General features: G+C 45.1%; 1 protein-coding gene across 1 annotated transcript in view; it reads left to right on the top strand.

The window, feature by feature from the left end:
* Positions 1-21,827: 21,827 nt before the first annotated feature.
* Positions 21,828-22,279, top strand: part of LOC145411449 (cubilin) — a 269,231-nt gene continuing 268,779 nt past the window's right edge. Inside the window, exon 1 of the mRNA XM_080281490.1 lies at positions 21,828-22,107. Coding sequence (XP_080137616.1) covers positions 21,990-22,107 — 118 coding nt within the window. The 5' untranslated portion in view covers positions 21,828-21,989. The remainder of the gene's footprint in view (positions 22,108-22,279) is intronic.

Here is a 22,279-nt window from a genome sequence, read left to right as displayed (position 1 = left end):
GTGTGTGTGTGTGTGTGTGTGTGTGTGTGTGTGTGTGTGTGTGTGTGTGTGTGTGTGTGTGTGTGTGTGTGTGTGTGTGTGTGTATGTGTGTGTGTGTGTGTGTGTGTGTGTGTGTGTGTGTGTGTGTGTGTGTGTGTGTGTGTGTGTGTGTGTGTGTGTGTGTGTGTGTGTGTGTGTGTGTGTGTGTGTGTGTGTGTGTGTGTGTGTGTGTGTGTGTGAATATACAACATATATAAACAGCATTAAAATATCGTTCTCATCCTGACCCTTTATCCCAGCTAAGGATGAGATGAAACAAACAGTATTAAATAAATCTGTGATGACAATAACAGCATATCGTCAAAAGATTCGTCTAAGTGGGAATCGTCATTGGGGGAATGTCCAAATGGGCATTTCTTTTCTGGGGAAGTAATCGTCTACTTGATAATCGTCTTAGTGGGGTGTATCAACCCAACTAAACGGTGTCTCAACTCGTTCACCCCATATTAAGCCCACCCAATGCAAATTTGCCTCACCTTACTTCACCTCACCTCCCTAAACAATCCATCTCCATTCTAACCTAACCTCAGTTCACTCATCGTGACCTAACTTAACCTATCTAATCCTAACCAAAGTAAGCCAAACCAATCTTTCCGTACAGTGCTAGTCTCATCCCATCAAACCTAGCCCAGTCTAACTAAGCTAATCTTGTTATACCTCGGTTTACCTAGCCTATTATTTAACAGGGAGTGGGTTTCCTCCGCTGAATTAATTAGTAAGGCCGCGGACAGAAAAATATTTACGAGATCCATTCCTCTAAAGGTTAACCCACCTAACCCAACTTTTCTTTCCTCTTATTCCCTCGCGTTACCTCACCTTTCCAACCCAGTCTCTTCTCCATGCCCTCCCCTCCCCTCCCCTCCCCTCACCTCACTATCTTCCATGCCTTGATTCCATCTCATCTTTCCTCCTACTCCCTCTCTTCAACTCTTCACACTCCTCCTCACCTTTCCTCCATGATCTCACCTCTCGTTCTCTTACCTCACCTTATCTCACGTCTTCTATTCTCTCCTCTCCTAACATTTCCCCAACCCACCTCTCCTCCCCGTCCTTATTTGTTTTTCTCTCCTCACCTCACCCCACCTTACCTCATCTCTCCTCCCCCTACATTTCCTCACCTCACGTCACTTTACCTCACCTCTGCTCTGCTCTGCTCTGCTCTGCTCTGCTCTGCTCTGCTCTTCTCTCCTTTCCTTTCCTCTCCTCACCTCTCCTCTCCTCTCCTTACGTTTCCTCACCTCTCCTCACCTCACCCCAGTGGCTGCCAAACTCACACATAACGCTCGGCATCCAACCCGTTTTAATTATCAGTATTTATGCCTCCCTCCACAGCTTCCCGCCCCCTCACTCCCTCCTCTGTCCCAGCCACTGCCCCTTCCTCTTCTCTCTCCACTCTCTCTGTACCCTACTCCCTCCCTCCCTTCACTTCCACCTTTCCTCTCCCCATTCCCCCTTCCCTCCCCCCTTTACTGCCCCCTCCCTTCCTCTCTCCTGCCCCTCTTCTTTCCTCCTTCACCTACCTCTCATCCTCCAATGTCCCCTTTCTTCTCTCCACACCTTCTCCCTACCGCTCCTCAGTTTTCTCTCCACTACTCCTCCTTCCTCCCTTCACAGCCCCCATTTCTCCCTCTACTGTCCCCTTCCTCTGTCCACTACCCCCTTCCTACTTTCCCCCCTTCCCTCTTCCCCCTCTCGACCGACTCCCTCCTCTCTTCCCCCTCCATACCGCCCCTCTCTCACCCCCCACACTAACTCAGGCCCCGCGTGATGGAGGAGACAGTCTGTTTTCAAGGCGCCCGATTAATAGGCTGTGTAAATAAGATGTAATGAGGGCGGCCGCCTGAAACAAAGACTGAAACAGGGGGAGTGAAACAAGAGAAACAGAAGTGAAATGAGAAACAGGGGTGAAACAAGTAAAGGACGCTTAAATGACAGGAGAAGAGAAACAGGAGTGACAAGAGATCAAACTAAAGGGATGAAAAGTGTGAAACAAAGAATGAGGGGTCGAAAGAATGAAAAAAAAAAAAGGATGAAACAAGAGTGAAAGTGAAACGAGACATGAAACAGGTAAAGTAAATGACGGAACACAAGGAAGAGAATGAAAAATAGTGAATCAAAATGGGAATCAAGCAATGACACTAGGAAAAAAAGGGAATGGAACAATGTAAGCCTACGGTGAAACAAGAACAAGACAAATGAAACATGAAACACTCAAAGATGAAACAGGAGGGTACGAAAGAAAAAGTGCGCCAAACAGTCGAACAATAGTGAAACAAGAAAAATGAGGAGTGAAACAAGGGAATACAAACCAAGTATGTAAAGAGTCGAACAGAGAAAAGGAAACAAATCTGGATGAGAAAAGAAACTCGATGAGAAACATGAAATGAAGAAAAATGTGTGATGGCTGAAACGGTGGCTGGAGGCTGAAACAAGAGTACTGGAACTGGAACAAGTAGCCTACACAGTTCAGTCCCTACCGCTGAACCCCCTCCAGCCAAATATGTAATTTTCATTTCTTGTTGTTACCGGATGTTTTTAATTAGTTTTGGTGGGCATCGTATTACCAGCAGTCGGAAAGCATCACCATCCCCCTTTTGACCTCAACTTTTCTCGCCCCAAGTTGAATCATATGCTCTTCTGATAATCCTCAATTATTATTCTAATACGGTGCAATCCAATACAATAATTTTTTCCATAATGGTGTGAAGACACACAAACAGAGGGGAAAAAAACATAATCTAAACGGAGATAAAGAATGCTTCGTCTAACCTCTAAAGATCAAGAAGTCCCTCTCATTCTGAATAAAAACTTATGAAAGTGGCCAAAATATACTGTCTATCCACCTTCACCTTGGTCTACCATTCCTTATTCCAACTGTCCTCTCTCACTCCTGATTCCAACTATCCTCTCCTATACACTTTCCGATCCGTTCCTCATTGTTCACTCGGAAATGAAACATGGTCAGTGGTTATAGATCTTCCCCTTTCGCTTGTATCAGGACCAAGCAGCCTCATGGACCCTCTTACTTAAGCGGGCACACAGCATACTATAACATTTCATGTGAGGTTCACAGATGGATTAAACATTTTTCTTGGAGGTAATCAGATTGAACCCTTCCCCATGCTATCGAAGTACTACAGTGGAAGGGGTATCGGTGTGTGGAACCCTGGATATGAAGCCCCTCACAGCCTTAAGATATAATGGAAAATTCAGGTTTACCTGATTCAGAAATTCTGCTGTTAGATGGTCACTTAGGGTCATACTGTACAATAGGAGGCAAAGAAGGTGTCGTAGCATCACTTATTTCGCGATTTGTTTGTTTTTGTTTTATCATGCATTATGCTTCTTACCACACTCTTGTATGCTATCTGTTATCATTTCAATGCCGACAGATTGCAGTTTGGATCAATAACATACTAGATAATACTAAAGTGTAATGTGCTAAGTAAATCGCTAAGGAAGAGGTGCTACAAACTCCAAAACCACTTAGAGGACGGCCCTTAGACGAGAGGAAGTGGTTCGATCGGTGCGGCTGAGAACTCGGGTACATAATGGGAGGGAATGGGGGATGAGGTCTTTTATGGCTCTTGGGTCTTTGTCTTGATTAACGATTTACTGCGCCTATCACGTCCCACTCACTCACATGCATCCTCTCTCTCCCTACCTCTCTCTCTCTCTCTCTCTCTCTCTCTCTCTCAGCCTTTAATCTCGTTTTCTCTACCAGTAAGTCCCTCTTTCGCTTCAAGAACGCCCCCCCTCTCTCATTTCCCCCCCTTCCCTCTTCCCTCACATGACCCACTTCCCCACCTTTCACCTCCTCCCTCCCCCATTCTCTCTCATTACTCCCTCCCCTCCTCCTCCACCTCATTTTAAGTCCTTCCGCGTTAAATCAATTCTCTTTCGCCTTAAGTCCACTCTCTCACTTCAGTCCCTGTCTCTCTCTAATTGCACATTTTACATTCTTTCTCGCGCTAAATTTATTAACTCACTTTAAGATTCTCTCTCTCTCTCTCTCTCTCTCTCTCTCTCTCTCTCTCTCATTTAAATTCCTTACCCGTTAAATCAATTCCCGCTCACTTCAAGCCCAAAAATCACTCAGTAAATTTAATTTTCTCTCTTTCCTCCCTTTCCCTTTCCGTTCTCTCTCTCTCTCTCTCTCTCTCTCCAGAACTATCCTTGCCAAACTCCTGCTATAATTTTCAACCTACCCAAACCCTAATCCACGTTACATTTGTTTGGTGACAGCTTCAGTACTGTTATGTTTTACTTGGATTAAATGCACAGAAATATACCTCACAGCCACAAGGGACGTTATTCTTCACACACACACACACACACACACACACACACACACACACACACACACACACACACACACTGAAACCCTCAAATTGACCATACCTATATTTTTTATAATCATTCTTTAAGCAACAAAATTTGAAAGCTCCCCGTTCTGGTTCTTTCTCATTTTGCACACGAAAATTCTCCCGCCCCCCCTCAAAAAAAAAAAAAAAAAAAAAAAAACTGGAATCTGGAAACAGGAAAGAAAACGAAAATGTAGGTTCCAGCCGGGGCCACATCTCTATTCACTTTTCATTCAATCATTCAAGCTTTTGAAACTCTCTCTCTCTCTGTCTCCCTCTCTCTCTCTCTCTCTCTCTCTCTCACACACACACACACACACACACACACACACACACACACACACACACACACACACACAATGAACAGGATAGTCATTAAATTATTTCGGCAATTTACTGAAGTTATTTACTGACTTGATTCACTGGACTAACAAAGTGAGGCGTTTTATGCACATTTATTAACCAGAATTATATTTATTAACAAAACAAATTGTGTGCAGTGATTTCATAAACTGGCTTGCCGATGTGACTTAGTGACCTATTAACAGAAATGATTTATTGACCTTTTTAACCCGAAATTAAACCCCTGAACCCCGAGCACGTATTTTTCATTAAACTCTTTCTGAAGGAGGTGGAAATTTCAGGAGTGACCAGAATTAGAACAGGAGATGCAACACTGCGGCAAACAAAGTGAGGCTGAAGGGAGCCTGTGAGAGGGGAGTTCTATCTATCTATCTATCTATTACCAGACCCCTCAATCCCGTTTGGGATGGCCACAAACAAATCGTCTCCACGTCGTCCTGTCCCCCGCGATTTCACTGCCCTGTTTCCAACTCACACCCCCCTCTCTCAAATACCTCTCCACCCCATCCCTCCATCTCATCCTCTGCCTCCCCCTCCCTCTTCCCCCCTCCACCTCACTCACATACACTCTCTTCGTCAGTCTTTCACCCTCCATCCTCTCCACATGGCCAAACCACCTCAGTGTGTTCCTCATAACGCTTCCTATCACATCCACATCCACACCACAACGCTCCTTTATATCCTCATTCGTCAGCCTGTCTCTCCATGTGACTCCACAGGCTCCTCTTAAATAACTCATTTCCACTGTTCTCACTTTTGACTTGTGTCCTTCCAACAAAGTCCAAGCTTCACTTCCATACGTTAGAGTTGGTATCACAATACTGTCATGTAGTAACTTTTTCACTTCCATCTTCACTTCCCTGTTTCTTATCACTGCTTTCAAAGAACCAGCAACCTTTCTTCCCTGTTGTACCCTTTCAAGCACTTCACCCTCCAAACCTCCATCCTTACTCATCACACTATCCAAGTACTTAAACGTACTAACATTTTCCAATTCCTCACCATCCAACCTCGCTGTACATTCATTGACTTCACCTCTCTCAAAGACCATCACTTAACTCTTCCCTGCATTCACCTTTAGATCCCGTTTCTTGCACACTCTCCCAAACTCATCCACCAAGCCTTGCAGCTCCCCTTCGTCTTCACTCAACAACACAGTATCATCTGCAAACAACAGTACAGAGAGGGGAGTTAATGAGACGAAAATCTTTATTGTGTATTCTGTTTTCATGAACTGTACAGCATATGATTAGACCCCTCACACTACTGACCTGTACTATATTCCACACTGGGACGAACAAGGTCCCTGTACAACGTCTGCAACTACGCAGTGTTTTATTACAACTACTGGCTGTGAAGTTCTTTTTGCACAGAGAGAAATATAATAAATCAAGGGACAAGAGGCACCGGGAATATTAAGAGATCAAGAGGGATAAGTCGTGTGTTGCCGGACTATCCACGTGGATAGTCACGTGGAAGAGTGTGACAGGTTGAAAGACGGAGGAACTGGATTTCTGAGGAACCAAAAAAAAAAATCTTTTGCATCAGCCAGGGACAAGAAAAAAAAGAAAAGAAAAGAAAAGTGTGAGATAACCTCATTCTGTGTGACTGTTGAAGTAATCACTATGATAGACATGTGAGAAACGAGTGGAAAAATGAAAACTGGAAATGTGAAGGGTGTGGCCATTGGTAAATGGGTGGATATGGACAGATGTACAGCTTAGAATGTCTTTGACATGTTCAATGGAAGGAAGACAGTTGGTTAAAAAAAAAAAAAAAGAACGCCTGAGGAACACCATTACTATACTGATGGTTTTAAGATAATGACAATCAACAAACGCAGATACAGAACGACGGGAGAGAAAACCTGAAATGAAGGTTCAATGCTTCACTGAACCAATTAAATAAAAAAAAATGAATTAGCTGAAAGTACATACTGAATTGATTTGTAAAAATGATTTACTCGAGTTCTACTCAAGGATCCAACTAACGGCTAATCTGCCCCCAAAGCTACCTAACTACTCAACCACCTGTTTGTCGAGTGAACCATCAAACTACCTGCCTAACTGAACCATCTAGCTACTGAATTGCTTGTCTAACTGCACCACCTAACTATTCAACAGTCTACTCAACTGATCCATCTAACTGCTCAACTGCTTGTCTAACAGAACCACCCAACTACTCAACTACCTGTCTAACTGAACCATCTAACCACTCAACTACCTGTCTAACTGAACCATCTAACCACTCAACTACCTGTCTAACTGAACCATCTAACTATTCAACTACCTGTCTAACTGAACCATCTAACTGTCCAACTGGCTGACTGGGCTATGAACCACCAAACTGCTCAACTGCCTGGCTGCCTGAAGTGCTTGCCTAATTGAAGTGCCTGAGTGTCCCCTTCTGGGCCCCCTCCACCCCACCCCCTCCAACCAATACACCAAGTTGGTCCATCTAAAGTTGTGCCGCTCCTCAGGCCACCACACACACAGACACAGACAGACAGACAGACAGACACACACACACACACACACACACACACACACACACACACACACACACACACACACACACACACACACACACACACACAATTGTACCCTGACACCCTCTTGTCCATGAAAGTCGTCAATTGTGTCCCCTGTCCTTTCGTAACCATCATCGTCATCATCATCATCATCATCATCACATCATTACAGTCACCACCACCATTTTCCCCATCGCCACCATCATCCCTAACACCGCTACCACCATAATCATCCTCACTGCCACGACAGTCACCACTAACATCCCTAGCATCACATCACCACTAACATCCCTAGCATCACATCACCACCACCATCATAGCCATCCTCATTGCCACGACCCTCGCCAACTCTGCCACTATCACCACCACAACAACAACTACAACTACTATCACCACCATCACAAATTACACTGCTACCATCACCACCACCGCAACCATCATCCTTTATCATCACTGCCACCACAACCACAATCACCATCAATACCACCCCCACCACCACCACCGCAGTACTCATCACTACAATTATTCACATGAAACCCGTGATAATTATGATGAAAGACTAGTCACTGAGATTTGATTACCCACTGCACAATAATTGACCCCTTGTTGTTCGGTGTGTGTGTGTGTGTAAGAGAGAGAGAGAGAGAGAGAGAGAGAGAGAGAGAGAGAGAGAGAGAGAGAGAGAGAGAGACAGACAGACAGACAGACAGAAAGAGAGAGAGAGAGAGAGAGAGAGAGAGAGAGAGAGAGAGAGAGAGAGAGAGAGAGAGAGAGAGAGAGAGAGAGAGAGAGAGAGACAGAGAGACTTCCTCCACTGATATACGTCTGCTTCCCATCTAGTCATCGTCAACACGTAACTCTTGTGATCCGTATGGTGGATGGATTGATACTGCTGTTGCTGTAGACCCAGGCTCATCCTATACTTGTGAACCCAATGGACTGAAGGCTTAAAAGTTGCCCTTGTCCTGCAGTACACCATCGTCCTTTCGGGAGACAGGAAGTGAGCTGAGGGACAGTACACCATCGTCCCTTCGGGAGACAGGAAGTGAACTGAGGGACGTTTGTATAACCAGGCAGAGGAGCCGTCTATTTATAAAAGTGCCACCATATGAAGGCGTTCCTCTCCGTAATCACCCAGCCATATAAAGCACAAGAGTTAATTCCTTCATTCAGTCCAAGGATGTCTTTTACATTTTTTCTTCTAACACTTCTCCTCTGAACAACCGGTTAATTCTAATGCATGAATCAACTGTTACTCCGTCTCCCATATATGCAACTGGATAACTCTGGTTAACTCTTCAGCCTTTCTTCCTCCCTGACTATGACTAGTCTTTTACGGGCAACGTGTCACATCACCTCGAAACTAACGGGATCTTGAATCTGGCTTCTTGTTTGTTTAAATTTCTCTGGAATGAATAAGATCTGCAAGTTCTCTTTCTTAAGTTCAGCTTTTGTTGCATAAAAATGACAATGTTTTTAGTTTCGTGAATAGTTTTAGCACTGAAGGGGTTACCGACATAAACATAAACCCGACAGATCACGAAATGTCTCTCATAAACTGAATATCAAAGGGAGCAATAATGAATGGTAGAGAAAGGATTAACAGAGGATAAATGGCACGTTATAATAACCGAAGTTGTCCCGTCTTTGTTTACCATAATTTTCTGTTACTAAAGACGTCGGCCAGAATTCACATGGTCCTGGGTTCAAACCAAGCTGTGGCAATAAGCAATTTTAGAATATGAATTTCGTTGAAACATTACTTTTATTAATCTAGTCTCTCTTCTTTCTGTTCTCCACGTTATAACTAATTCGGACTCTTCTTCCTTTTCTTTCTTGTCTTCTCTCTTTCTCTCTCACCTCCTCCCTCCCCCACTCTTGGTTTATCCTTCTTAATCCACTTCCTCTCCTTCCTCTTCTAAATGTCCCCATCTTTTTCGCCTCTGTCCCCCCCCCACCCCTCTCTCTCTCTCTCGTTTCCTCCTCCTCCCGGTCTCAATGCCTCTCTGGGAGTGTCCACGAATATCTCTTAAATCCCCAAATCCCAGACAGACTCTTGAAGGATCTCTGTCTCTCCTGCTCTCAGATCCCCTCCCGCTCTCTCTCTATCTGCCCATCGGTCTCCCGTAATGCCCCGGCTCTCACAGCAAGATAAAACTGATAAAACAGATGCGGAAGGAAGTCGACTGGGGAAGCGAAATATTTGGCTGTGAAACTTGGGTAGGATTGTCCCTAGACTTGTTATTAACTGCAGACAATTTCGTACTGTCCAAAATCCCTTAGCTATGACGGATCTTTCCAAGTGAATAAAATCGTCTGTTGGTAATAAAAATAATATAATATGATGTCATCGTAGTGAAGAAATTAATTCCAAAAGTTTCTATTTCCATCTTACGAGAGGGCTGAGCTGAACAAAACAGTCTAACAAGAATCAAATACTGTACTCGAATAAACGGTACCATGCGAAAAAGGTTAAGTACTATGTTGAAAGCAAATCTAGCAATAGGATGAAAGTTAATAAAACAGGCAAAGAATTCGAAAGCGAAGTGCGAATGATGAGTGATGTCTTAGAAACGTAGTTAGAATTACTCGACAAGTTTTATGAATCTGACAAGCAAAAATAATCCCGTGCTTAAGCAATAGTCTGAGGGTAACTTTTGTGGTAACATGAAAACTAATAAAACAGAAAAGAAAATCGAAACGGAAACACATGAGTTGAAACAAGGCTGTGAAACATGGGTAGAAATGTACTAGCTACAGTCTTCTAAATATGACTTCAAAGCCTGTACCGGAAGAAATATTCAAGAGTAAGTAAATTAGATTAAAAAGAGCGGGATCCAAAATACGTGTTCAGTCTTTTGTGAAATCTGGTAAGAACTGAACTGTGATTCCCAACTTAAATGTGAGACGACAGTTCAAGAGGAAACTTAACTGATACTGAACAGGAAATCATTCACTGTACTGTTTGTGAAGATCGGGTAGAACCGTCTGCAGACAGTTATGACATTACCGGATACTTCAAAAGCATTTAAGGAGCGATACTCTAAGGGAACTTCCATTATACGATTCACACAGATGGAATACCAAATACAAACACAAAACTGTATGTGTAGAATCATGTCTTCTTGGACAGGTTTGCTTTAGTGTGACAATCTGAAAAAAAAAAAAAGAAGACAGACATTCTCTCTCTCTCTCTCTCTCTCTCTCTCTCTCTCTCTCTCTCTCTCCCTCCCTCCCCTAAATATAGAGTGAAACGCGTGCAGAAATGTCCGTAGGTTGGAAATTTAACAACCTTACCTGAGTGGTTGTTTTAGGGAGAAGTTACTGACGGAAAAATGACAGGGAACATCAGAATTTTGTCCTGGTTTACTTTATCAGTCAGTCTGTTTGCCCATCAGCATGACACACACACACACACACACACACACACACACACACACACACACACACACACAGAGGGGGAGCTGCAATGCGCGGCTAAGACTGGCAAGAGAAGAGCCACTTTAGTCCGGAAGTCGGAGAAATATGAGGGAGACATAAAGTGGAGGGGGATTTATTCTGTGTGTGTGTGTGTGTGTGTGTGTGTGTGTGTGTGTGTGTGTGTGTGTGTGTGTGTGTGAGAGAGAGAGAGAGAGAGAGAGAGAGAGAGAGAGAGAAAATATTAAAAGATGAAAGACGAATATAAAGAGAGAGAAAGAAGTCAGCAGCTGAAAGACGAATATAAACCATCTAAAGGTGAACTGATCCCTACAACGTCCTTCTGTCTGTCTGTCTGTCTGTCTCTGTCTGTCTGTCTGTCTGTCTCTCTCTCTCTCTCTCTCTCTCTCTCTCTCTCTCTCTCTCTCTCTCTCTCTCTCCATTTCGTATGCATCGTTGGGGGCCAATCCTAAACCACTCAATCCGTTCCACTGAATCTTCTCACTCCACTCTCCCTCTCCGCATCACCTCTCTCATCTCTCACCTCATCACTCTCTCTTAACCTGGGTGCAGAGGAAAGTCTAGAAATGCATGACCAAATTCTGCACTGTTTCTAGTTTAAACACTGCATGATCGTTTACATTTCACAGTTTGTGGGTAATAACTTTATACGTTCATAACTAAAACAATAATAATCTTAGAACTTTTGCTTAAGGGAAAAAAAAAAAAACTTTCTGTCAGGAGATATGTTTTCCAGGATTTGAATTCGTGTCCATCAGGTGCCAGATCAAGCCCTTACTACTGGAACACACTCGTTTATAAAGCCTCACTGTATCAGACAATCTTACTGTGCAAAGAGCAACATCGTTCACCACAGATGGTCTATTCCATTTTCTTTGTTCATTTTTTTTTTTTTTTGGCTAACGAAACGACGATTACTGATCAGGTAAATGAAGTCTATATCTAATCCCGTCAATTCGAAGTCATTCCCAAGCTGAACGAAGTCGTTTAGTAGAGGCAAGAAGAGAATAAGAGTATGTTTGCTGATTGACGAGTTTGCCCCAGAATCCGACATGACCATTTTAAAGTCTTGTGGTCAAATGGTTGAGTCCTGGTCTGCTTCGTGATATCTTAGGGGAATATTTTACCCCCTTTAAGCAGATGATGTCTTTTTTGTGGTTTATCCCCGATAGATTAAATTCAGGGAAATATCATTCTGGAAGGCTTATATCAAACAACCCTCCCAGAACTCGAGACGTAGTCCAAAGGTTTGTAAAACTGTCTGGAGATAGCAGGAATAATGTAGTGGCCAAGATATTTCCACAATTTATATTGTGTTTTGAGCGACGAATGAATCTATCTGGATGTCACTAAAATATGCAGTAACTAAATACGCCGCGTCTCGCTTTACCAGTTACAATAAAAGTGGCAGTGTAGATGAAATGAAACACCTAACAATTTACAGTAACAATAAGTTACACATCCCAACGCTTTAATATCCTTTACAACGCCGGAGAGACCCCTGAGATTGCAAAGGTTGGCATCTTCTCTTATTGAATTCCAGCAAGACCTGTACAAGGCTAGGATGATATTGAGGCTATAACAGAAACCCCCTTCCCCACACCCCCTCCCTCACTCACAAGCCCCCTTACTTCACCCCCTCCCTCACCCACAACCCCCACTCCTTCACTCCCCCCCCCTCCCCACACACCAGCCGTGCTAACTGGCCGTGTAACAGCACCCGGGGGACTCCTTAGAGAGGGGGGGAGGGAGTTGGATGAGGCGTATTGGGGTGACGAAATGGGGAGGCTGTGTGTGTGTGTGTGTGTGTGTGTGTGTGTGTGTGTGTGTGTGTGTGTGTGTGTGTGTGTGTGTGTGTGTGTGTGTGTGTGTGTGTGTGTGTGTGTGTGTGAGAGAGAGAGAGAGAGAGAGAGAGAGAGAGAGTGTCAGTAAAGGAAAAGGCACAAGCAACAATGAATGGAAAAAAAAAAAACTAAGAGACATGTGAGCAGAACAATAAAAGAAAATTAACACAGTATTGTTAAGTCAGCTCACCAATAAACCATCAGTCCTCATCATACTGTTAGTGATTACCATGGTAGCAACTGAGTAGCACTTAAAACTGTACCATTATTTTCCAACTGGTTACCATAGAACCACAAAAGTAGTTGGCAAAGTCACACGACTATTGTCCAACTGGTTACCATGGAAACAAAAGAGTATTAGGCAAAATTACACTAATATTGTCCAATTGGTTACCATGGAAACAGGAGGGCAATATATGTAATTACACCATTTTTTTTCGAACAACATTTGGTGTAAAGCATAAATTAGTTCTCTCTCTCTCTCTCTCTCAGAGAGAGAGAGAGAGGTGGGGGGTATGATGACGGTGGGGAGGGGGTTTAATGGGTCAGTCATTTTCTCACCCATTTTCTTAATCTCTCTCTCCTATCTTCCTCAGTCTTTCCTCTTTTATCACTGTATTTTTACTTTCCTTCGCTTCTCTCATTTATCTCTCTTCAGATAATTCTGTTGTTCTCTCTCTCTTAGTTTCTTCCTATTTTATCATCGTATATTTATTCTTTTCTTATCTCCTATTTTCATTTTCTTCCTTGTTTTTTCTTGCTTTATATATATAAATAAAAATAAATAAATAAATAAATATATATATATATATATATATATATATATATATATATATATATATATATCTCTTTTTCAAACCTAAACGTCTGTTAAGATTATATGATATTTATAGACTATCAGGGGGTACCGGCGTTGCCCGGGTAAAACCCTACGATCGTGCACACCGGCATTACCTGGGACCAAGGATGGACACTCCCCCTGTGGAAGAAGAACCTCCCGAGGTCCCGTTTTACCTACTGAACCTATATTTCACCTTCAATCCGTTTCCCCAGATATATTCCTCATGGACCTATTCCTGTCAGAGACTCATTTTCCCACTATCCACCCACCCTGGTCGCTCACCAATCCACCCACCTACCCTACCCATTCTCCTTCCCACCCACCTTGTCCATCCATTCACCCACACTCACCCACTCATCCTGCCCACCCAAGCTGCCGCACCACACCCACCCCACCGCTGTCCACCCACCCCATCTACCCTTCCCTCCCACACCATACCTGCCACCTTACCTCTCCACACTCACTCATCCACTCAACTCTGCCCATCCATCCCATCCACTCATCCCTACCCTCTCACCCCACCAATCCGTCCACCTATCCGACCCGTTGTAACTACGAATGATATAGTTGTATACGTAAAAACTCCGTGGTAATTAGCTACTACGTGTCCACCATGCTGACTTGATTATTTCTAATTAATTCTGATCTTAGCAATATGAAGCGTCACTTTAGCAACTGTAATGTACACATTTATATTCGTCGTAAAAAGTTATACCTGTTAAAGCTGTTTAGAGAGTCCTATATTTATCCCCCCTCGATTTCTAAGGAGGATAGACTGTGTGTGTGTGTGTGTGTGTGTGTGTGTGTGTGTGTGTGTGTAATAACTCCAGTTATAATGAGTTAGCGCTATGTGGCCTATTGTAGCTGTAGTAGCAGTAGTTGCAACGTGAGGCTCATTTTGACGTGACCCGGTGGACTATAAGCTAAAGCTGCCCTTTTCTCTACAGTCCAGCATACTCCTTTCCTGGGGCAGGGAGGGGATTGTGGGACGTTAGTATAATCGGGCAGCTCCAACGCCTGGTCGTAGCAATGCTGCCATATGAAGGCGTCGCTCTTCTGCACTGCGGGTTAGTGTAACAAGATATCACGCATAATTTACAATTCGGACGTGCTGGGATGATTCTGACTGTAGTTTTAAAATCAGCATACTCAGCTCACTCTCGACCACATGGTTGCTGTATTCTAGCCGGGAACCCTTTGTCGTCCGCTGTTTTGTAGTCTTCCTTGCTTCTCTTCCTGTTCTCCTCCCTCTCCTAGTCCCCCCCCCCCTCTCTCGCTCTCTCTCTGCTCTTCTGGTCGTGTGTATGCAGAACCTGACAATTCCAACTCCTCTTTTCACCCGACTGGACCTGACTCGGCTACCTTGATTCCCTCGTGTCTACTCACCACTCTCTCTCTCTCTCTCTCTCTCTCTCTCTCTCTCTCTCTCTCTCTCTCTCATCCTTTTTTGTCCTTTTCGTCTATTATTATCCTCTTTTTCTTCGTTTTTAGGAGCTGCCTAGCATGGGCCAACTGGCTTACTGCAGTTACCCTCTCTTCTTACATTCTTATGTTTACACACACACACACAAAGCTCTAAGCACCCTGGAACCAACATTTCACTTAAAAAGCCACTGAAGGAACACAAAGGTGACTAAAATATTCCAGACTTAAAATATCAGCCTTTGAATCTCTAGGGGTTGTGTTTGAAGTTTCGTTATAAACGTTTGTTGGGTTATTGCCTTCATACATACATACATACTTACATATATACATGCATACATACATATATACATACATACATACTGTATATACATACATAAATTACACCTACAGTATATATATACAAACAGAATCAACAGTACAGCTGATAAAGAGAACGTGTGTAAAGATACAAAAAAGAAAAGTGAAACACTGTACATAAACAATGAGGCATTCCTCCCTAAAGGAGTCTCCGGACTAATCCTTTTAACTCAGCACAGCAGTAAATGAGCCTGTGCCCTGCAAGGCACTCGACGCCTCTTGACGTATATTCTCGAAGCTAATAAGTTGCCTCTACATGTCTCACACTCCCGTGTTTTCTAAATTAGAAGCTCCACAGTGACGTGGGCAGACATCTGCTCGAGCGCACCAAAAAATTGATTTACCCATTCGTTTCACGGTGCAACAAGCCGGCAATGAGGTCTGCTGATAAATATGGCGCATCAGATGCCGTGGTGGAGAACAGTGAACAGTTACGTGGGGTGTTAAAGGGATCTGACGGAGGTCGGCTTCTCAGAAGGCACTGATATCTCTTTGACTTGCTTTTCCATCTGCGGGGCCTCCTACAAGAGGTAACGCAGTGATGCTGCAGGGGATGCTACAGGTTTCCATGGGGAAACATGGGGGAGCTTTCGCACGTGGAAGCTGCACGATATGGCACCTGTTTCAGGGATGAATGCTGCGGCCTCTCCAACAGAACCATCTTGAGGTGCCTCAAAGGAGAACTAAGAGGATTATCTCTCTGACAACAATGGAAAGGAAGCAGCTAGGACGGCTCAGTCAAAGGGCAAGAGATTTTATTCGTTTTGCTAGCCTAGGTCCCTGCCCTGCTAAATAAGTTTGAGCTGGGAGTTGCCAGTTCACTCTATGTCTTTGTGACCACCGGCAGCAGCATCTGTTATACTGACGAGCTTTTGATCTGGTGTAATCCCTCAGTAATCCCCACGTTAATGGCCTCTAAGATAATGTGCTACTCGGGTGTTCACTTTCCATTCCATATTTCTGTATACTCGTACTCCATCCCTTTTTGTCCTGCATTGTGACGTCTTATTAATTATTTTTCTTTTTGTTTTGCCTCCTATTCCTCCTCCTCCTTCTCTTCATCATCATCATCATCATCATCATCATCATCATCATCATCATCATCCATCATCATCATCATCATCATCATCATCATCCATCATCATCATCATCATTTTTCTTGACTCATCATCCCACTCATTTTTCTTCTTGCTTTATCTTCTCCTTTTACATTTCGCCCATACAACCCATTCTACGTTTCTCTTTATTCCTCCTCCTCCTCCACTTCTTTTTTCCTCCCTCCCTCCTTCCTTTCATCCTCCCTCCCTTCGTTCCTTCCTTTCTTCTTTCCTTCCTCTTCCCTCGTCTTCCGCTCTCATCCACCACTCTTTCTTTCCAGTTTTCACCAACGCCCTTTTTCTCATCATCATCATAATCAGCCTCACCCCATCTCTCTCTCTCTCTCTCTCTCTCTCTCTCTCTCTCTCTCTCTCTAACCCCGGGTGACACCGTGGCGGTTTGTAAGAGACAGGGGAGTAAGCTGGAAGGGGCCCCGAGATAAACTTGTGTGGACTCGGGCAAGACTGCCAAGAAGTCGAACTACTCGGGCAGGGAAAAGGAAGAGGGGAGGAGGTGAAAGGGAAAAAAGGGAGGGGAGGGGAGGGGAGGGGAGGGGAGAGAAAGGAAGAGAAGAGAAGAGAGGAGAAAAGCAGAGAAGAGAGAAGAAAAGAGGAGAGGAGAGGAGAGGAAGAAGAGAAGAGGAGAGGAGAGGAGAGGAGAGGAGAGGAGAGGAGAGAAGAGAAGAGAAGAGAAGTGAAGAGAGAGAGAGAGAGAGAGAGAGACGGAAGGAAGGAAGGAAGGGGAGAATTATATTAAAAAGATGAAAGGCCATGAGTAAAGAAACGCAATGGGATGTTAAAGTAATAGGAAAGGGAAGAAATGAGGAAGGGGAATGAAAAAGAGAGAAGGAAAAAGGAAAGGAGGAAGGAAAAAATAGAAGAAAACAGGAAGGAAGCATGAAGAAGGGAGAAGATAAGAAAAGATGGAATGGAGAAAGGGCGTAGTTGGTGGTGGGAAAGTGAAGAGGTAAAGAAAAACGGAGAGGGAGAGGCAAAGGAGAAGAAGGAAGGAGGGAAGCGAAAAAGTGGGAGAGCAAAATGAATGATGATGAGATGAAGGGATATGAAGGGGAAGAGGAGAGGAAGCACAAGAATGAGAAGGGACCAGAGGGAAGGACGAAAATGGAAATAAGAAAGGAGACGCAAAGAAGTACGAGGTAGAAGAGTCAGAAACAAGGGAGGGAACATGAGAAAGAAAGATAGTGAAAGATGGAGGGAGGGAGAGAGGGGGAGAAAGTAGGAATGAGGACAGTGCATGAAGAAAGGAGGATCGAGTGAAAGGAAGAAGGGGGAACGTTAGGATGGCAGGGAGAAGAAGAGGGGCTGGAAATGGGGGAGAGGGAGAGGTAGCAAAAAGGGAGGGAGGAAGACAGGAAACAAAGGAGGAAGGAGAAGGAGGAAGGATGGAGAAATCGAGAGGAGACAAAGGCATGTGTGAGAGGGTGGAAGAGGAATGAAGGAAGAGGGGGAAGGTCGATAAGATAGAAAGGAATGAGGTATGCGAAACAGAAAAAATGGTAGAGAGAGAGAGAGAGAGAGAGAGAGAGAGATAATGAAGACGAGGCGGAAGGAAGGAGGGATAAAAGGAACGTGAGGGAGAGATTCAGTGATTAGAAAAACTGATCCGGCCAGCGTAACGAGAGAGAGAGAGAGAGTGGGGGAGGGGGAAGAGTCAATCCACCCACTTGGCAAGGAAGAGATATTGGGGGAGACTTAAATTTTTATATACAGAGATATTTCATGTATACCAATCAGGGAGACGTGCCAAGAATGCCCCTCCCCCCTTTGCTCTCTCTCTCTCTTTAACTTAATCCCGGCCGACACGATCAAGGTCTCTAAAAGTCAAACAAGTAACATGGAAATGGCCGAAAATTCCCACGCTCTCTCTTTCTCCCTCCCTCTCTCTTTCTTGTCTGTCTGTCTGTCTATCTGTCTGTCTGTCTGTCTGTCTCTCATCCAATCGCAGGCTCTTCCCTCCCCAAGTCTTTTTTTTTTATCGACACTTCCTACCTCCCTCCCCTCTCTCTCTCTCTCTCTCTCTCTCTCTCTCCACTGGGTGAGAGAATTGCAGCTTTGTCCAAGGGTAACGAGATTACGTGATGAGAACCGTGAGGTGTGGGGTGAGTTCTGGGGTTTGGGTTGAGGTGTGGGATGTGTGGTGTGAGATGCTAGGTGTGATGTGGTGTGGGGTGTAAGGTGTAGGGAGTGGGGGTGAAACGTGGGGTATGGGGTGTGAGGTGTGAGATGTGGGGTATGGGGTGTAAAGTGTAGGGCATGAGGCGTGATGTGTGATATGTGAGGTGTGGGTTATGAGGAGTGAAATGTGGATTACGGGGTGTGTGGTGTGGATTATGTAGTGCGGTGTGGGGTGTGAGGTATGGGATGAGAGATGTGGAGCGTGGGATGTGGGGTGTAAGGTGTGAGGTGGGAGGAAAGGAGAGAGTGGAAAGTGTGGAAGGGAGTGGTGAGGGTGGGAGGGAGTGGTGAGGGGGGGAGGAGGGAAAGATGAGAGGGGGAGGAGAGGTGAGGTGTGGATAGAGGGAAGGGTGAGGAAAGGAGAGGTGAGGTGAGTGTGGGAAGTGAAGTGAGGTGAGGGACAGAGCTGAGGGTCTCAGATGAGATGAGGGTGGGAAGTGATGTGAGGTGTGGGTGGGAGGTGAGGTGTGGGTGGCAGGTGAGGTGTGGGTGGCAGGTGAGGTGTGGGTGGCAGGTGAGGTTAGGGTGAGAGGGGCTCTGAGACCATATTGACGCACAGGGTGTCCCCTCCTCCCCGGCTTCTCCCTTTTCCTCTCACACACTGCCTCCTCACGCTCCCTCCTCTCTCTTCTTCTCACGCATTCCCCGTCACTATTTCTCTTCCATACTCTCCTCTTTTTCCTCCTCACGGCCTACCTCCTGTCTTTCCCCCATTCACTTCCCTCCCCCACTTTTGCTCACGGCCTCCCTCCTCTCTTCCTCTCATATTCCTCCCCCCATCATTTCACGGCTTCCCTTCTCTCTTGCCCCTCACTCGCCTCTCCACTCTTCTTTTCGCGGTCTCCTTCCTCTCTTCCCCTCACGCTCTTTCCTCCTTTTTCCTTATAGTCATGCTCCTCTATTCGCCCCCACCCCACGCACACACTTCCCCTTCTCATGGTCTCACTCCCTTCATGCACTCTCCGTCCAACTGCTCACGGCTTCCATCCTCTCATCCTCTCACGCAATTGTCCCCTTCTTTTTCTTTTTTAGGGCCTCCCCCTCTCTCTTGTCCTTACGCACTTTCCTCTTCCTCTCACGCATTCCCCCTCTTGCACTCCACCTTCCTCTCCCTTTCAAATATTGCACCCCTTACTTCTGTTCTCGCCTCATACTTGCCCCTCTTCGTTACCCCTACCCTACGTCCCTGTCCCCTCATCTTGCGTAGGATAGGGACTGGCTGGGTGGGTGAAGGGGCTGTTGGTGAAGCGCCCCCCTCCCCAATTCCCTATCCAGAGGAGGGGGCACGTCAGGTTATGACAGGTGTCAGGAGCAGAGGCGTGGCCACCATACAGGCAGCCTATCTGAATAACGGTAGGGCATCATCACTATCACTGCTGTCATTGTTAGAACCACCATCATCATCATTATCATCACTATCAACATCATTATCATTAGTCATGATCATTACCATCATCACCACCTTCATCGATAACAATAATATCCTCACTTCAGCTCTATTTCTCACCAATGAATGTAACTATATTGCTCCGGCTTTGAAAATTTTCGGTTCAGGAAAACTAACTACAGGAGTGTGCAGGAGTAAGAGGCTAGTGTAGAAACTACTTTTTCAAATAAATCATCTCACTACTTACTACCATAACTCCATCAGTCTTCACAAGTGTATCTACGGGGTTCAAGTAAATAATGATGTTTAAATGGATTACGACCAGGAGAAGAATAGGTCAAATGATCATTATCGCCGAATTTCCAACATCTATATAATATGGTGAGGAGACCAGCGTTGTTCTTAGATCTCACTGGGGACACAAATCTGAGAAACGAATCCCCGAGTATTAGCAAGAGCAAAAGTTCGCCCACAATCCCCGGCCAGCATTGTGTCGCACCTTCCACATTTATCATTCCTACCTGAGCGTCAGAAACTACGGTATCCTTCCCTTCCGTCTCTTTTGTTGTGAGCTGCATAGTGATATCGCTTAAAAATAACTCCCGCAACACCTTTCTTCGCCACAGTGGTTGGGAAGCGTCGGCGAACTTCTGATTGTTAATAGTGCAGTCCCCCCCCCCACGTTTCTCTCTCTCTCTCTCTCTCTCTCTCTCTCTCTATCTATCTATCTATCTATCTATCTATCTGTTCTAGGAATATTGAGAAAAAAATCATGCAGGTAATACCACTGACTAATAAAATCATGAGTTACTGAGTTGACATGGAAGTAAAACACATGATGTAAACAAGGGTATACAACCGAAATAAATTAATCAATATATCTACACATGCCTATTAATACATATCTTCCGGAATCTATTTATCTACCTACCTATATGTTTATTGATCTATCTACCTACCTATCCATTTAATTATCGGCCTACCTATCAATTACCTGACTTCGCATCCTGTGAGGGGTGGCCTCGATAACAGAAACTCCAGGTGTGTCTGTCCCTACTCAGTACAAACGGGAGTAAAAACAACGCTATGGATTACATAACTTTGGCCATAAGAGGGGTGCGTGTGCCCTGTGAATCCCCAACCCCATTAATAAGCTACTGAGAGAGAGAGAGAGAGAGAGAGAGAGACTGTTGTGGTAAGAGAAGGACAGGAGTGGCGAGACAGGTGTAGTAAAACAAACACAGTTGTTGCGAGACAGATAGCTGCTGAGACAAAAATAGCTGGGGTGAAGTTATGACAGGTGTGGTGAGACAAGGACAGGTGTGGTGAGACAAGGACAGGTGTGGTGAGACAAGGACAGGTGTGGTGAGACACGGACAGGTGTGGTGAGACATGGACAGGTGTGGTGAGACAAGGACAGGTGTGGTAAAAAAGGGACAGGCGTGGTTGAGACAAGCAAGATGTGGTCAGAATAGACACAAGTGATGAGAATGAATGAGTATGGTGAGACAAGCTTAAGTATGGTGAAACAGGTAGGGAGAGATCGGGACAAGAGTGCCGACAGAGAGAGAGAGAGAGAGACCGAGCGAAAGCGTGAGAAGCAAGAACGAACGAAAACGAGAGGACGCACGACCGCCACACGCACACAAGCCAGACGCAACAGCAACAACTGGACAAGAACAAGTGTTGTGGCGGCGAGACAACAGGATAGAAGTGGCAAATGACAAGGGATGATCAATAAAGCAAGGGCGGCAGGGGGATAAACTTATAATGGCGCTAGGCAGGGGGGGCGGCAGGGGACGGGGAGAGGGGGACGACAGGGGAGGTGGAGGGTTAGGGGTGCCTGGAGAATCGAACCACAGAAAACGGAGGCTGCCCTGTAGTGTTGTCGGCCTGCGCTGTGCAACCCTGCCATCTCTCACAGCCAGTCTAGCGGCAGCACGGAACACCCGACTCTTAGTTCCCTCCCGCCTCGAACTCGCGACCCTTGCAATCCGAAAGTGCGGTGGTGTGTGTGGTGGTGGCAAGGAGGTGTGCTGGTATAATGCCCGGTGCCTGAGCGCGGTGTGGCGTAGTGTAGCGTGAGTGTGCGAGTGTGGTGTGTGAGATGTGGTGTGTGGCGGGGATGCTGTCGTCCAGGCAAGCCTCTCTCTGGCTCGCCCTACTCCCGCTCACCGTCGTCCTCGTCCTCGTCCTCTCCACCTCGCCTGCTCTCGCCCGCAGAAGTGAGTACTCGACCTATATCTTCTTGTCATATTAATTCGTTAGCTGCGAAATACTCAATAAACACTGTATTTCAACAAGTTCCAAAATGGTTTTACTGTACTCAGGACAAACCTACGGCACCAAAAATGTTTATAATTGTTTCTTATTGTTTTTTCTACATTAATCCTTAAG

This window comes from Coenobita brevimanus, chromosome 89, assembly GCF_032717465.1.
Source record: "Coenobita brevimanus isolate Jiangsu-jjx chromosome 89, ASM3271746v2, whole genome shotgun sequence".
In the NCBI taxonomy this organism is placed as follows: Eukaryota; Metazoa; Arthropoda; class Malacostraca; order Decapoda; family Coenobitidae; genus Coenobita; species Coenobita brevimanus.
This window is presented reverse-complemented; position numbering and strand designations above follow the sequence as displayed.